We start from the raw sequence: 14,539 nt of genomic DNA on the forward strand, positions 1-14,539 counted from the left end.
TTCCGGTCCAGCGCCATCCGCTTCCGGGTCAGGCTGCGGCGCCTGCTCTCCGCTTCTACTGTAGGTGCCGCGCTGTCGGCGTTCGCGGCTCCTGGAAAAGCCCGAGCCGCGACCCCGCCGGCCTGAGCGCTGCGCTGCCCGGAACCGCCTCTCAGAGGAGACCCGGGGCGGGGTCGCGCCTCGGGCCTCCGCTGCGGTCCCTGGCAGGCGGGAGCCGGCGCTGCGGGGCCTGCGGCGGAGCGCGACACCCCTCCCCGGCCGCCCTGTCTACCTTGCCGGGGAAGGCGGAAGATGCCAGTGAAGAAGAAGAGAAAAGCTCCCGGAGTGGCAGCGGCGGTCGCGGAAGACGCGGGCCTCAAAAAGTGTAAAATCCCCAGGTACCGCCTGTCCCCACCCCGCTGGCTGTCTCCTTCCCCCGGGGCCGGACGGGCCGCTAGCCTGGACGAGAGGGGCGAGGCGGTCGGTGAGGCGCCCGGAGGCTCCGCGCGGGACCGAACCGCGTGTTCGCCTGTCCGTGCGCTCTGGCGTACTTGGCCAAGCTCTGAGATCCGTCCCACTTTGTTGTCTGCGTGCCCAGAGGGTAGGAAACAGACGACCGTACGTATGTATGCCTTCTTCATCAGATTTCCCAACCGAGAAGTGAGCGCGGATCTGCCAAGATTCACGGCGTCCTTGTGCCTCACTAAATCGAGCAGAATTGGCTTGGCCCCCACATTGTTAAATGTCAGAGTGTAAAGAAAGGAGCAGAGCTTGAAGAGTTTTGACAGCTGCCTTGGGAATGGTGGAAAGGAAGCCTTTGCTCTAATTGGTCTCCGGAGTTAGCATTTGAAGTGGCCTCCCCTGGACGATCCCAGCAGGAGGCCTTTTAAATCGCTGGAGCCTTGGCTTCTGGAGGCACCGCGCCTCCACCTCACCTGTCCCAGTTCCCTACTCTGAATTGGAAGAGGCCCTTGTGGGTTTTGTTTTCTAGCTTTAAGTCGCTGGTAGCTCTCCACCCACTTTTAGGCGTTAGCAAGCTATTGTGCTCTGTGTTCTCTTAGGGGAAAAGAAAACAAAGCAGAACTGTAAGTTAGAGCCCTTGACTCCCTTTGTGGCATACATTCAATCATCACAGAATCATTATTGCTCCGAAAGTCATTGCAATTTAGCTTTGACTAAAGTGGGCTTCCTCCCATACACTTTGGGTTGTTTTTGTTTTTATGGTCGACACTTAAAGTGACAAATTAAAATACTACCATTAAAACAAGTCAGCCTGCACTACACAAAGGAGAGTTCCCTTTAAGGAGAGATGCAGTGAGAAATGCACTGCTTAAAATATGAAGGTGACTTGTTTGTTTCATCCTAATTTTTTTGTAATTGATTGCTTCGTTTTTCCCCCCTTGGTGTGTTTTAGCAAAAGAGTCTAGGTAATATTTCTTGGGTGATGTATAAAATAGAGTTTTCATTATGCCCTTTGGTGGTTAACATTTTCCTTGACTTTTCTTAGCTCTTGGGAGAATCATATCTAAGATATTTAAATTAAGTCAGTTAAAATGGCTGACTGAGCAGTGTCATTAGACTTCAGGTGATTCAGCTTAAATTATAACAGGGATTTTAATCCAAATCAGTAGCAGAATGTAAGTAAGGCTTCGGGCATCTCATAAGGTATGTAACTCAGTGGTAGAGAGCAGGCCCATCACAAGCAGGTTAGGGAAAGGGATTTATACTTTCTTGCCTAGTCTTAGGTTGAGACTTACAATGCACTTCTTTATTATCTTGAAATCTAGGGAAATAATTTTAGTTACTATTTTTGGAATCCTGTAGCAAGCAAAGTAGCATTTGGATTGCATTGGTTAGAAATTCTTACACATAGAGTACAGGTCCTTGATGCTAATACATAATTCCTTTCCTCATAATGCTAACTTAAAAACCATTTTGTCTCATTTCCATGGAAGCAATTCTTGTTGAGGCTACTTTTTCACTAGGAGTTGGGTCTTAGTGAGTCTTAGACATTGTGTGTTTTCTAAGCTATTGCAGATCCCAGCCTCCTGCTAGACTCATCAGTGGAGAGGAAGATTTTTCAAGAAAGAAGTGCCTGGCTTGGTTTTATGAGTATGCAGGTAATGAAATTCATGGAGCAAGATACCAGTCATGCCCATTTAAAAGCTATTATTGCTGACCTGTTAGGTGTACTGGGATTAGTGTCAAGGCTAAAGGGATTGGCTTAGAATTTAGTGCCATGAACATGTCTGACAATTTTTCTTTTTTCTCTCTTACCTGCTTTCCTACTTTTATTTTTTTCTTCTTTTATCATCATTATTCTCAAAAGTATTTGCTTAAAGCTAAAACACGTAGTAGTAATCGCCTTATATTTGTACTAGCCATGTTATGGTTTTAAGTGGTGGCATCTTGTCAAGTTTCAGCTAACTGTATTGAAGGCTAGACTAGGATGCAAAGGGCACAACAACTTTGCTATTGAGATCAGCAGAGTGATCTTTCTAGATCAGGGGAAATAAATGCTATTGCTGGTATCCCAAGACAACCACTAACCCAAATTAAAAATTAAATGTAGAGAATTCTTTTTTTTTTCTGACCTCTATTTAAAATGTTGACCCATTATTAAAAATGCCAGTTTTACGTATACATTATATAGAATCAAGAGGTTTTCATCTTATTTCACTTTACAAATGTTACTAGATACCATAAAGATAGTCATTATGTATGTGTGTATATGTCTCTCTGTGTGTGTGTATATATATATCCCCTTGAATGCTTGATTCTATTAGCTCTTATTAGAACTTCTCTGGGTATTTTAAGATTGAGTTAAATATTTATTTTCTACTCTTAACATTTTTAACAGTCAACATAATAATTGCTATCACTGTTCCATGGGTTATGATAAGTATATCATTTTTCTTGTAACCATCTGTCAAGAGATGTTATCCTCATGAGTGAAAACTGAAACTTAAATTAACATGCTGGAAATGATGCAGTTGACTATGCAAATGTTAACTGATTGTCACTTCTACTGAAAAAACGCTAGTAAAGTACACTTGAGGTTATCTTCTGTCATTTAGTGAGTCATTTGATGAATATTTATGGAACACTTCTCTGTGAGTCCAACACTGTGCTAATGCTTGGGATATAATAATAACAAAAATCAGAACGTGATCCCTGCCTTCAAATGTGGTTCCTGTGAAGGAGACCATTGTAAACAGCATGTGTATAGGCAAGGAAATTATAGCTTATGAAGGCTCATATGGGTAATATGTGGAAGTACTAGAAATTTAGACACAGGAAGTGTCTTTTGGACAATGTTGGAATTGGAACATTGTTTCAAGACATTTTTGTAGTGATAAATTTATGTCATATTTCAAATCGTGACTTTTGTTTTAGGTGATTTAGAAGCAGTGCAATGACTCTATTTGTGGAATCTGATAGCAAATGTTTAGGAATTGCACTGACGTTTAGTGATCTGGTTTAAAGAAAAACAATACTTCAACCTTCATGTGCTTATAGCATTAACTGTCAGAAACTTTATTCAGTAGGTTTTTTGGTTTTGTTAAGTTTTGTTAATGAGTAAGTTCATGTTGGTTCGCTTTTGTTCTTTTTGCAAACTACTGAATTATACCAGTGGGATAGTTTTTTTGTAATCCTTTTAAAAATATTTCCTTAATACAATGGCTGTGGTAGCTCACACTTTTAATCCCAGCACTCAAAAGCTGAAGCAGATGAATTTCTCTAAATTTCAGGCTGGCAAAGGCTACATAATAAGAAGGCTTTACCCCCCCCCCCAAAAAAAAAGGAAATCATTAATTAATATTGTATTATAGCATTTACGTAAAGATTTTTAAGATTTTGGCACATATTTATACTTTTCAAAGCTTCCCTTAAATTCAAATTCACCGGGCAGTGGTGGCACACGCCTTTGATCCCAGCACTTGGGAGGAAGAGGCAGGCAGATTTCTAAGTTCAAGGCCATCCTGATCTACAGAGTGAGTTCCAAGACAGCCAGGGTTACACAGAAAAACCAGGATCTTGAAAAACCAAAAAAAAAAAAAGGAAAAAGAAAAAGAAAAAAAAAATTCAAATTCACTTACTTGTAAAAATATTATATTTTCATGGATGCTTTTAGTGTAATAGTTTGTTTCATGTTCATAATCAATTGTAATAAAATATATAAATTATTTTTTGTCTTTGAAGGTCCTGATGAAGTTGTAGGGCCAGAAGGAATGGAAAAATTTTGTGAAGACATTGGTGTTGAACCTGAAAATGTATGTTTTATTTCTAAGTAAAATGAACTATAAGTGGATTATAACATTTCATTAATTTTAAAAATTAAGGCTTTACTATATGAAGTTTTTTCTTCACATCTAAGTTTTTAAACCAGCCTAAGTAGATCGAGGCGTTTCTTGACACAAACACAGTTTGTAATGGAGTGATGGTCTACCTTCACTAACACTGTCTTAAGACAGTTGCTGCTTTGTAGTTAACAGTACAGAAGCTCTAGAGTTTAGTGGACAGCTGGAAATCGTTGTTTGAAATTGTTCTCCATAATGAATGTAGCCATGATTATCTCTGATGACTTTTCCCTGTCCTTTATGTTCTGTTCTTTCCAGATTATTATGTTAGTTTTAGCGTGGAAATTGGAGGCTGAAAGCATGGGATTTTTTACCAAGGAAGAATGGTTAAAGGGAATGACCTCATTACAGTAAGAACATTTTCTTAAAAAACAAATTTGGTGGCTTTTATAAAGATCTTGTTGATATTTTATGCTTCATCATTTTCAGGAGTAATATTTTACCTTAAAAATAATCAAAGTGGTTGGATTTGTAAAAATCAGTTTGGAGACTTGAAAAATTATATTTTAATTTTGACAATTGAATAATTAATTGCCTTTTTCCTATTCTTTAAGAAAAAAATTCAAGCAGACTGAAATGTGTTGGTTCATTTTATGGGTGAATAAGAAATGATCAAAGCATTATTTGTTCATGAGTTTTTCCCCCACTCAATGCAGAATTCCACTATATGAAGAATTTCATCATTGGACGGTCCTAAATCTTAGGACCTCCTCACTCTGCTTTGTAATAAATGTAAAGATAGAGTTAAATGGTGCTTCAATTAACCATCTCCTCCTAATAACTCACAAAGAACCAATGTAGTCTTCACAAAGGCTCCTATGTAGTCTTCAGCCAAGTTATAGTTGTGAATGTTCAGATTAAAATATGCTGGAATCCTTCATACATTTCAGAATTACTTTATTTTACAGATAATTCACTTTGCTTTTATATACTAATGTATGCTAATTTTATAGTATGTCATGTTCATAATGTTCAATCAGAATGTTATTCAACATTCTCAAATATTTTCATATTTTAAAGTTCATTTTTTTCTCCCATTGCTTGGGATCAAACCAGACCTTTACACAGGCTAACACAGTGCTCTACCCTAACCTCAGTTGCTCTTTTTTTTTTAGACAAAACCTTTTTTTTTTTTCTTAAATGTACATTGGTGTTTTGCCTTCCTGTTTGTCTGAGTTATGTCAGATTCCCTGAAACTGGAGCTACAGATAGTTGAGAGCTGTTATATGGGTGCTAAGAATTGAACCCAGGTCCTCTGAGAAAGCAGCAGTCCTCTTAACTGCTGCGCTTCTCTCCAGGCCTTCAGTTAAAAGTTTTAAGGCAAACACAGAGCACTATTAGCTTTGTAATTGATTATGGTCTTATTAGCACGAGCAAATGATTTTTAATTCTTGTTTACCTGTCCCTCAGTTCTTAAGAAAGGATCTCTATTTGTTTACATGGCAGTGAGATTATGTATTTGAATTTTCAGTGTCTGTTGTTGCTTTTTCTCTTACTAAACCAACATTAGAGTGGGTGTGGGTGGGAGGGTGGGTGGGTGCATACACACATGTACACAGTCATATGTGTTATTGTATCATTGTTTAACAGTGATAAAGAGATTTCTTGAAAAGTCAGGTTGGTGGAAAATGAGACACATTCATTCCTTGGATAAAGTTCTTTTCTCAGATGAACCAAATGATAATTGCTAGAATAAAATTTAAGACCAGTTTTTCCATTTAATTTATAAATAATGAGTGTGAGATACAAAACAATTAATAAAATACTTGGTAAAGTTCCATGGTTTCTTATGTCAGAGTTAGGATATAGAACTTTTTTTTTTTTTTTTTTTTTTTTTTGGTTTTTCGAGACAGGGTTTTTCTGTCTAGCTCTGGCTGTCCTGGAACTCACTTTGTAGACCAGGCTGGCCTCGAACTCAGAAATCCGCCTGACTCTGCCTCCTGAGTGCTGGGATTAAAGGCGTGCGCCACCACACCTGGCTGGATATAGAACTTCTTGTTTTTTTTTTTTCTTTCATGTGTGGATTTTTTTTTTTTTAATAAAATAGAAGCCATTTAGTTTTATAGTATTTTTTCAGAGAAGAATGAATTCTATCTTTCTAAGGATTTTTTTTTTAGATGATTTCTCATCATATAGTTAGCTTTTAATAAAATGATTGTGTAGGAATGCAATGAGTTGTACAAAGAACATAAACTCTGATATGGCTTATTAGTGGTGAAAATACTTTGATAGTATAGTACTTTTTGTATTACTGGTTTTTATAGGTTGCTTTTTGGAGAGTTGCAGCTAATAAATGATTTTGTATTTGCGACCTAAGAAATCCTTATTGGATTTTTTGGCATAGTTCATATAATACAGAGATCTGTATTTCAAAATATTTCACTACAAAATATGTCTTGTATGTTTTTCCTGAATAATTAGTATATGGTCTTGAGTACTAGCATAGGATTTGGTTAGCCTGTGAGAATGATTTCTGTTGTCATTCTCCTACAGAAAGCTCATAGACTGTGCAAAACACTCCTAGAAGTGTGTCATGATACTCAGGTATTATCCCCATGATTCTGAATCAGTAAGACTGTGGTTTTAATATTTGCCTAGAGAAAGGTAGTTTCCCTTCCCTGTGATCTAGACTACCATACAGACAGAGTACATGATGCCGTCTCCAGTTGCGCAAGTTTATCACTTTAATCTTGTGATGAACTTGATAGTGAGCAGATAGACGAGATGCTAATTAATGAACCTTAGGATAAAAAGAATAAGTGTTAATATATTTGATTTAACATAATAAAATATAAAACTGTAGTCTATCATCTGTCACATGTTGTTGTAGAATTTAACCTAGGAATCTTATGGTCTTCAAAATTGTCTATTGAATTGTTTAAACTTAATTTTTAATTCATAAAAATCTTGAGTAGAATGCCACTAAATAAATTGGTAATTACAATGTACATGCAGTTCAGGAATGTTGAACTAAAATAATCACAATTATCAGTATTGTGTAATGCTTCGCAATGTTTGGAATACTTCTCCTAAAAAACACTTGTCTTGACGCTGTTCTTACAGATATTCTATAAATGACTTTTCCATTTTGTAGGGAATAATTTGTCAAGCACAGAGATATAAAAGTAACTTTTATTCTCAAGTAATTGTTGTCTCCAAGGTTTACTGCCTCAATCTACTAACCTAAGCCTAGTCCTGGAAGCTTCTAGCCTCCATACAATCTAATCTGGGTATAGAATGTTTTCAGCCTCTGACACTCACTGCTGAACTCTCCCTTTCTAGTTCTTTCTGAACTCCATTAGTTGGTCAACTCAGCTTTTCTGGCTCAAACTCCTCTCCAAGCTGATGTTTGAATCTAGCTCCTCTCAGCGTGTTACTGAACTTGGCCTCATACTAACTTTGACAGTCTATTCTAATATTCTGGCTCATTCTAATTCCCTGATCTGTACTGTCTTCACCTGTGTCTAGCTCATTCTCTCTACAACCTACCTTTCTTTAACTGCCCCAGTAAAACTACCTTTTGCTTTTCTCTCTTCACTTCTCCCTCTTATAGCTTCTCTTTCCTCTCTCTTATGAGAGTTGGGCATATCCTAGTCTATCAGATTTTTCTCTGATTCATCACTTTGTCTGCCTTCCAATTAAACATCACTATCAAACATGGGCTCTTCCTTCTACAAACTAACTTTACCTTCATTGTTTGGGTCTAAATAAAGGTTTGTACTAAGGGCTTGTCTGTATTCCAGTAACAGATATTAAAAGTGTGTGCTAAGGGCTGAGCTGTACCACATCTACAAGCTATTTTTTTTTCACTAAATAACAAATCTTGGGGTACATAGGGCAACACAGTCTTACAAACAATTGAACTTAGATTGACTATTTTATGTTTCATGGAGTTCGAAAGAAGTAAACTGGTTGTTAGAATAACAAGGTAAAAAAACTTGCCAGGGTGAGTTTAAAATTCAAGCTATATGGATTACTGTTATATTGCTGTTTGGTACTTTATCTAACATGTGGAGGGAATTTAAAACATATGTTAAGAGATATTGGGAAACAATTAGATTTTTGGGCTCAGGAATCACACAAGAGTTTTGCAGTAGTATTTAAGTGAGTGTTCTTAATGTTTTAGGGACTTGAGAATTTTATGGAAACTGAACCTTGTCCTATACTTTAGGCACACTATTTCCATGTCTTTGGGAGGCTGTAGACTTTTATTTTCTTTATCTAAAGAAGATAGTTCTAAAGATACTTGGAAGTTTTTCTTCTAGCATGTTACACTAAGTAGAGAACTTCTCCCATATCTACTAGCTAGAAGTTTGGTATTGTCATAAGAGTTAAATACTATACTAATGGAAACAACAGTAATCACAATCTTTGAAGGGACTGTACGTGATCATAATAGTGAAAAGCAGTGGTAGTAAATCATAACCATAACAGTTGTAGTAATAAATAGTAAATTTCTGCCCAGAAGGGGCAGCATTGTGCATTTTCTGGGCTTCCGTCTTGATACCTGGACTTTGAAGATTAAAGGGAAAGGGTTGGCTTGAGTTAAAATCTTAAGAAAGGGAAGAATAAGGAAAAATAACTTGTTTTTTGTTTGTTTAGTTTTTTAAGGCAGGAGAGTGGTGTTGATGCATGGTATGGTAGGTATGGGGTGTGACTCCTATCTGTTTGGAGTTGGTATCATTAACTACAAATTGCCATTGCCATTTCTCCTCTCAGAGTCAGTCTGACAATTTCAAAATGCCCTCCTCTACATTCTAGTACCTTAATCTAAAACATGATAGAGTTCTGTAACATGTCTATGTGCCACACTGTACTTACTGGGATTCACTCATTAGGAATAGAGCCTCACTTAAATCTCATAAATGAATTTCTCTTATCTTTCTTGAAGTATTTTCATCCAAATCCTCATATTGAAATTGAAGTCCATTCTGTACCCATTCAAACCACCATGTTCTTCGAGAATCTTACATTGTGCCAGAACCCAAAATCTCTTTGGTTTTATTTGAATGTTATTTAAAAACATAAGCTCTTACTATTCATGATGAACTATTTAAGTATGTACAGGAATGGTTTTTCTAAACTTCTAAGTTCTGAGATTACTGATAATCAGAACTACTGATATTTGGAAATTGTGTGGTTTTGATAATTGCCTGGATATGAATACTGGTTTTATAGTTCTGTTCACCACATGCTTAAAATATCTGTAATAAATATGGAGCTTTCTGCTCCATCCTTACATTAATAAAAATAAATAGGGCTGGTGAGATGGCTCAGTGGGTAAGAGCACCCGACTGCTCTTCCAAAGGTCTGGAGTTCAAATCCCAGCAACCACATGGTGGCTCATAACCATCCGTAACAAGATCTGACTCCCTCTTCTGGAGTGTCTGAAGATAGCTACAGTGTACTTACATATAATAAATAAATAAATCTTAAAAAAAAAAAAAAAAAAAAGTCTAAGAGCCCTGGCTGTACTTGCAGAGGACCTGGATTCAATTCTTAGCATCCACATGGTGGCTCACAATAGTCTTTAATTCCGGCCACTGCAGACGCCTGGCACACACATGCACAGGCATACAGGGGCACAAAAGAGTCATACACTTAAATATGTTAAGTGTCTTAAATATGCTGACATGCTTAACGTGTTAACCCAGTGATGGTTTTAACTTCTGTATCTGCTCAAGATCAACATGAGACCATTACAAATGCTAGGACATATTTGAACATAAGTGTGTAGTAGTGTAGGTGAGGCGAATGAATTGACCTTTGTATGCTTCAAAGGAGCAACTTCACCTCCGTATTCTCTTAGGGTATATTATTCTCTGACGTTGTTGTGTAAATGTAAAGAAATAGACTAGGGAGATGGTTGAATGGATAAAGCACTTGGAACACAAGCATGGGGGCTGGAGCTTGTGTTTTAGTATCCATGCAAGAAGTCTGGATGGGCACCATAATGTATCGCACAGAGGTGGGGTGGCAGAGACAGGGCATCCCTGGAGGTGAGTTGATACTAGTCTAGCCAAATCTGTGAGCTCTGGGTTTAGTTGGAGACCCTGCCTCAGTTATGTGGAGAGTCGTCAGGGAAGACATAGGATATTGTCTTGGACATGCACATAACCTGCACCTACATATGCTTTACAAATATACCACCTACACATGCAGAACAAAGAAGGAAACCAAGTTGAAAGGTTTAATTTATCTTGTTGCTGTTTTGTGAAATAATTATTCCTATGTTTTAGAAGATTTTATTTTTTAATTATTTATTTGTATTGTATCTGTATGGGGTATGTGTACATAAGTACAAGTAGCTGTGGAAGCTAGAGGGGTAGTCACTCCAAGACATTGTATGCTAGTTTAACAGGTAAATAAAATAGGCATACAAATCAAAACATGCCGAGATTCAGTTTCCATCACCTTCCCCAACTCCACCCCAACGCCCTATGGTGGCTAACAGCCTTCTGTAACTCCAGTTCCAGAGGATCTAATGCCCTTGTCTGGCCTCTGCAAGCACTACATGCATGTGGTGAATAGACAGACATGTAGACAAAATAGCCAAACACATAAATCTTAAATCATCTAAAATATTTAATGCTTCAAAACAGTTGTAGACCATCGCTGCTTTTCAGAATTAGAATTGAGTTCTATTTACAATCGTCAGTGCTGAGAATAGAAAACATAATTTGGTACAAAAATGATAAGTATATTTAGGGATAATTCAGGATATTTCCTAATCTCAGGATGAAATGTAAGTCAGTAACTTAAACATCAGTTTTTAAGCCAAACATTATGTAACACAATAGAATATAAAGATACCCAAATTTTGAACATGATGAAAAGTAATGATAGGAAAATATTAAGTTAGTTCTCTGTAATTAAGTCATCAAGTTTTTAGAAGAGAAGAAAACATTGTATGCACAACGAAGAAATGGTCATTTGTAACATATTCTGGAGCCTAAGTCAAGGTATTATCTTAGTTAGGGTTTTACTGCTGTGAACAGACACCATGACCAAGGCAAGTCTTATGAAGGATATATAATTGGGGCTGGCTTACAGGTTCAGAAGTTCAGTCCATTATCATCAAGGCAGGAATGTGGCAGCATCCAGGCAGGCATGGTGCAGGAAGAGCTGAGCGTTCTACATCTTCATCTGAAGGTTGCTAGCAGAATACTGCTTTCCAGGCAGCTAGGATGAGGGTCTTAAAGCCACACCCACAGCGACACACCTAATCCAACAGGGCCACACCTTCTAATAATGCCACTCCCTGAGCCAATCATATACAAACCATCACAGTATTTGAGGCAGCATTTACTAGCACTTGTGTTGCTAACTAACAGTGCAAATTCTGTGGGTTGTACATTTAGAACTAAGGCTGCATGCACTAAAGTCATGGGATTTGATATGGGCAAACACAACTAGAAACACCTCAGATTCATTTACGTTTTTAATTTTTGATGATTGTTTACTTAGGAACTTTTGACTGTTGCCAGATTTTTGTGACTCCCCCATAAATGCATTTCATTATATGATTGTCCCTTATGGGGCTGTAACCCATGTTTTAAGGTAGGTAATGCTGGTTGTGTTCCTGTGGATTCTTGCCTCCCTAGTGACTATTCAGTCATTGTGTACTATGTATTTGTGTTTGATACATTCTTTTGCACTAAAATCCTTCCAGACAGAAACTATAACTATCTCATACTTAAATATATTTAAGTCTATTAAATATGGCAGTCTATCTTATGGTTTATATTTAGTGGTCATGCTTTATTTAGCATATTTTTGGGGTCCCCTGTGATACTGTCCAGGAAAGTAGGACTACTAGTCTATCATAGGCCCTGTGTTGTACTTTTAAATTAATTGACAAACTTTGTTAGGAAAATGAGTAACTTTGGATATTAGAAGTCTTGTTTCATTTTCATGTTTGCCTTCTTGCACAGCAAGTCTTATTTAAGATTCTGTATTTTTGGTGAGAATATAGGTCATACTATTAAAAATATGGAAGTATTTCACAGTTATAAGCATAAAGGATAAGACCCTGACTTAAGTCATGAGAGAAAAGGGAATAAATGTAACTGAATATGGAGTACCTAGTAAATACTTTCAGATGGTAAGTGTGGCAAACTTAAAGGCCCCCAAGTTTCTGAGATCATTATAGTAACATGTGAGGAGAGACATGTTTCTTTTACATGGTCTAATGGTTAGAGGTTGTCTGCATTGTCAGCTTTTCCTAGAGCTTACTGTTTCACTTAGTAACTTTGCACTGTTTGATGTCAGACTCTGTCTGCAGAGGACATGGTGCAAACCCATGTAGGCCCTGTTCTTTCTGATTCAGTCTCCCTGAGTTCATACAAGCTTTGGTCAGTTGTTTTAGAGCACCTTGTTCTCCTGGTGTCCTCCATCTCGTTTCCTCTATTCCTCCTTCCTCCTCTTCCAGGGGTTCCCTGAGGGGAGGGATCTGATGGAGACAGAGTATTTAGAGCTGAGTATTGCAAGGTCCCCCCTCCCCCTCTTAGCATATGATATCTGGCTATAGGCCCGTCTTCTACAGGAGGAAGCCTCTCTGATGATGGTTGAAATAGGCACTATTCTGTGAGTATAGCAGAATAGCATAAGGAGTTATTTTGTTGTTACTTTTTAGTTAGATGAATAGTGTTTGGTTTTCTCCTTTTCTCCTCCTCATCCCATGTGCATGTGTGTGGTATGTATTTGTGCATGGACACATTTGCAACTGCACATACGTGTGTGGGGGTAGGGGGGCTTAAGTGTCATCTTCAGTTTATTTTCTACTCTACAGGCATGGTCTTTCAGTTGAAAGCAGACCTCAACACTTTGGTCCTCAAGCTTATGTGACAAGCACAGTATTCACTAAACCACCTCCCTAGCCCCAATGGTTCTGTTTTTGCCTCTGCCTTCCCAGAACTGGGATTAATAGGCATTTGCTACCACACTCGACTTGCAGCTTTAAGGCTATCTGAGGGACAAAGAAACTGAGTGGGCTTACCACTGTATGTCAAATTTAAGTCTTTCCATTTCAGAATTTAAGAGCTTGCTACAATGAGCCTAGACTGCCCTTGACTTAGAATTCCTGTTTCAACTTTTCAATGTTGGGATTATATATATGTATGTGTCACCACACCTGCCTTCATTCACAATTTTCTTATGCTTTATAAAATCCATCTGCATTAGTTATACATAACAGAAAAGAGAAATACACTTCTCAATTTAGCCAAAATTGGTAATTCATTTTGTGTAAGAAAGTTTCAGGATCCTCTCTGTTCTCTCATCTTGTTTGGGTCACTGCCCCTCCTGTCATCATTTAGGCTCAAATCCATTGCAAGATTCTCTATTGGTTTTCTCATTCTCTCTTAAAACTGTTTTAAGACATTTGATCTCTACCACTCTGAAACACATTTTGCAAAAGCTATCACTTAGAATTAAGTAATCGAAGCAGTAACTTCTTTACAAAATTTGTGATCACAAAGAAGGAAATTATACCAAAAAAGAAAATTTACAATCTCAAATGCTGTATTAAATGACTTAAATTCTAGAAATATTGGGTGAGAAAATAGCAAAAAGAAAAAATAAATAATACTAGTATAGGTTAAAAGTACAACAACTTTTATTATTTAATTTTGTTCTTTGGCAGTGCCAGACATGTATATAATGCATAGTTATACTCTCACCCTCCACCCGTACAATGTAGATTTAATGTAGAAAACCCTCTTAAATCAGATTTTATGTTAAGTAATAATTAGAAAAATATAAATAGTAAAAATAGGTTACAAAGAAATAGAAAATTTAACTGGTCAAAAATTGAATGTTAATGAAGTAGTTACAAGTGTCTCTTTTATCTCGTTTAGATAAATATTAATTGCAGCATTTAATAAGTTTCCCAAAATGTTTTAAGTAATCCTCACTTTATTTTTTTATTTTGTCTATAAGTGTGCTATCAAAGCTAGTAAGGGGTATTTTTCAAGTGTCTTATTATCAATGTATCAAACATGTAAGAAGATTCAACTGGGCTTTTATGGGTACTAAATATTAAATTAACAATAGTGATGTACCAAAATCCTTTTGTATGACCCATAACACATAGACCCTCACATTGCTAACTTTTTTTTGTTTTGTTTTCCATTTTTTTATTATTATTATTTTCTTTATTTACATTTCAAATGCTATCCCGAAAGTTCCCTATCCCTCCC

The 14,539-nt window shown here is 37.2% G+C and overlaps 1 protein-coding gene across 3 annotated transcripts in view; it reads left to right on the forward strand.

Moving 5' to 3' along the window:
• Dcun1d5 (defective in cullin neddylation 1 domain containing 5) overlaps positions 1-14,539 on the forward strand; it is a 20,319-nt gene continuing 5,780 nt past the window's right edge. For 2 of the 3 annotated variants that reach the window (XM_021206258.2, XM_021206259.2), the window contains exons 1-4: positions 1-377; positions 2,008-2,099; positions 4,183-4,253; positions 4,599-4,690. In XM_021206258.2, coding sequence (XP_021061917.1) covers positions 292-377; positions 2,008-2,099; positions 4,183-4,253; positions 4,599-4,690 — 341 coding nt within the window. In that variant the 5' untranslated portion in view covers positions 1-291. The remainder of the gene's footprint in view (positions 378-2,007; positions 2,100-4,182; positions 4,254-4,598; positions 4,691-14,539) is intronic. The other variant, XM_029543410.1, reaches the window with a different exon arrangement.

The sequence above is a fragment of the Mus pahari genome, chromosome 10 (assembly GCF_900095145.1).
Source record: "Mus pahari chromosome 10, PAHARI_EIJ_v1.1, whole genome shotgun sequence".
Taxonomy (NCBI): Eukaryota; Metazoa; Chordata; class Mammalia; order Rodentia; family Muridae; genus Mus; species Mus pahari.